This window comes from Dendrobium catenatum, unplaced genomic scaffold (genome assembly GCF_001605985.2).
Source record: "Dendrobium catenatum unplaced genomic scaffold, ASM160598v2 fragScaff_scaffold_199, whole genome shotgun sequence".
NCBI lineage: Eukaryota > Viridiplantae > Streptophyta > Magnoliopsida > Asparagales > Orchidaceae > Dendrobium > Dendrobium catenatum.
Genome location: NW_021318661.1, coordinates 35028 through 37679, shown reverse-complemented (window position 1 = coordinate 37679; position 2652 = coordinate 35028). Strand labels below are relative to the sequence as shown.

The following is a 2652-nucleotide window of genomic DNA, read 5'->3' as shown; positions in this document are numbered from 1 at the left end:
CAAAATCTCTTAATTAATAGTCAAAATTTTTAACTAATAAATAAAAATAAGCTAGTGGAGATTTTAAATTACAGGACAGATGAGAAAGAAAACATAAATAAGCCTTAAAAAAGAAAACAAGGCTCTTTGCTCGTCATTTCCTAAATTACCGACCTGCAGCAACCCATACATCTCCACTCTTTACAAAACACGTAGCTGTGATAACTGACGGTGCCGGGCCTAATCCACCAAGCCCACGTTGCACGCAGTGCAAGGCGTGACCTTAAGCGTCGTGATACTCGGCCACGTGTTAAGTTAGTTAAAAAAGGACAGAGAAAATAATATATAATAAACATTTTCTGAATATAGCTAGATAAAAAAACCTGCAAACAAGAGCGGTCCTTCCCGTCGCCGTTAAGTAACGGAGATACTTAAGCGGGAAATAAGAGGAAAATACTAACAGTAGAAATAAAATAAAATAAAAAACTAATAAATTAGAAAAATAAAATAAAACTAAAAAAGAGAATGAAGATGAATCTGCTGCTGACTTATGAATCACTGTCACTACTTAGTTACAAAATCGGCCGAATATCGGCGGCCGGCGTGCGAAACGACACCGATTTTCCACTTAGAAGATGCCGCTTGTAAGGGCAGAGGGGAGCGGGTCGAGCGGGAACAAATCGCCGATATCTTCAAAGAAATCGTCGACGTCTTGACACAGAGACGAACCGATTTCAAATCCCGCGCTGGGTATCCGCGACTCACTCGCGAAGAGGCCGAACTCAGCCGCCGAGTTATCGAGAAGCTTCTGCTCATACGAACCGAATTCTAAAAGCTCATTATAAATAGGCATTTCGTCGAACAGGTTGAGATCACCGACGTAGTCGGGCAAGCCAGCTTCCTCTTCCGCAACTGCAGAAGGGAATCTTCGGAGAACAGAGGTGGGCGAGCAGGTATTGCGCGAGTCTTCGCTGGAATCGTACCCACCGGATACGGAGACTTTGGTCGCCGGTGGCAGAGGAGAGAAGTTGGTGGCGGCGTCGGGTCCGCGAAGTTGGATGGCAGCGGAGTCATAGACCTTCGCGGCCTCCTCTGCGGTGTTAAAAGTGCCGAGCCAGACCCGAATCCGCCGGGTGGGGTCTCGAATCTCCGCAGCGAATTTACCCCACGGCCGCCGCCGGACGCCGCGGAACTTTGGAATCGTAGGCATCGGCTGGTGTTTCTCAGATGAGGCCGCGACCTTCTTCTTCCTCTGCCCTGCGCTTGCCTTGCCTGACTTAACCTTAGCAGAGCTGGTTGCAGTGGACGGCTGAAGCTCGAACTTGATTTCTTGCACATAGCGCTTCACTCTTCTGCGGTTAAAGCAGGTATCATCGTCGGACGAATCAGTGGCATCGATATCTTCACAGAAGAATCGAACAGTTCGTGACTGTTGATGCGTTGTACTTAGCGGCCTTGAGGTCACCTCGATGTGAACTGAGTGCTTGATCGGATCTAAGTTTTTCTTTTCCATCATCGTTCTGCTTTTTCTTGTGTTTAATGCGATAGCATTATCTGTAGCGGAAAAATGGGATTTTAGTCAGGATAAAAAAAAGCCAAAAGATGGATTCCTGCTCTTTTATGCTTGCAGAGCGAATAAAGATCAGCATGAAAGGGAACAAAAAAACAGAAATAAAGTAGAAATCGCCCGGTAAAAGTGAAAAAGTGAAGCTTCGAGGAAAGGGGATGGGGCTGGAAGGCAGAGAGCGTGCGGAGAAAGAACAACAAACAACGGATTCCTCCATTGCCGAGAGAAACAGAATCTCTGCAGAACACTAACGGAATAGTGTTGGGAGAGAGAAAGGAGAGAAATTTCTCACAGAAGCTAAGAAGAAACAGCTACCTCAATGACGGGAACTGTCTTCAGGGAGCTGTAGCTTCTAGCCCGTAGTCCTTTCCCTGCTGTAGACAAACACAGAAGCCGTACGATGTTCTAGCTTCGTCGAAATCTCTGCCCCTGCTCCTCCCAAAAATAGCAGAAACCAGAGAGAGAGAGAGAGAGAGAGAGAGAGAGAGAGAGAGAGAGAGAGATGGCTCGCGCGCGAGAGCAGTTGGACGGCAAAAGGAAATGGGGGGAAGAGTTGCGATAGGGCGTCGACCCGAGACTTTGTTGTTTTATAGGAACCAACAGTCCGAATCCGAAAACAGCCACGACGGCCTTTATTAATTTCCAAAATTTTACTTTAATGCTTATTTTCCATTATAACAGTTGAATTTCTCTTTAATAATTAAGAAGCCCTCTGGTTCCATGACTATGATGTCAAGTCGGGCATTTTATTACACGAATATGTCATTCAAATGTTGCCATTAACGGTCAGATCTCGAGCTCAGCTGATCATGGCTCAAAGTTTATTCAAAGTCATTTTATGTCAATTTAATTAAAATATACCTTAGGCCTACTACAACTGAACTCCAAATGCATGAATGACGTCGCTCGCGAGCTCTAATCGAACGACAAAACTTCTACTATTTGGTTGCTGGTGAACAGTGCGATGCCAGTATTAGCGTTCCAGTGTTCACCTATGCTATTTTTCTGTTTTCACTGGATTTGCCGAAGAGATGAGAAAGACGGTTATCTTCACATAAGGGCGCAAAATGGAGTTCGATTAAAGATGAATCAAGACATTTTTAAGT

The 2652-nt window shown here is 45.1% G+C and overlaps 1 protein-coding gene across 1 annotated transcript; it reads right to left on the bottom strand.

Moving 5' to 3' along the window:
• Positions 1–325: 325 nt before the first annotated feature.
• Positions 326–2059, bottom strand: LOC110107938 (pathogenesis-related genes transcriptional activator PTI6). Its single transcript, XM_020838388.2, has 2 exons — positions 1862–2059; positions 326–1533 (listed from the first exon to the last, which is right to left on the bottom strand). Exon 2 carries the CDS (start codon positions 1493–1495, stop codon positions 608–610), a length of 888 nt encoding a protein of 295 aa, XP_020694047.1. The 5' UTR covers positions 1496–1533; positions 1862–2059; the 3' UTR covers positions 326–607.
• Positions 2060–2652: the final 593 nt, after the last annotated feature.

Excerpts from the sequence above, each read along its gene's own strand:
- LOC110107938 (XM_020838388.2), bottom strand. The coding sequence starts at position 1,495 with ATGATGGAAAAGAAAAACTTAGATCCGATCAAGCACTCAGTTCACATC.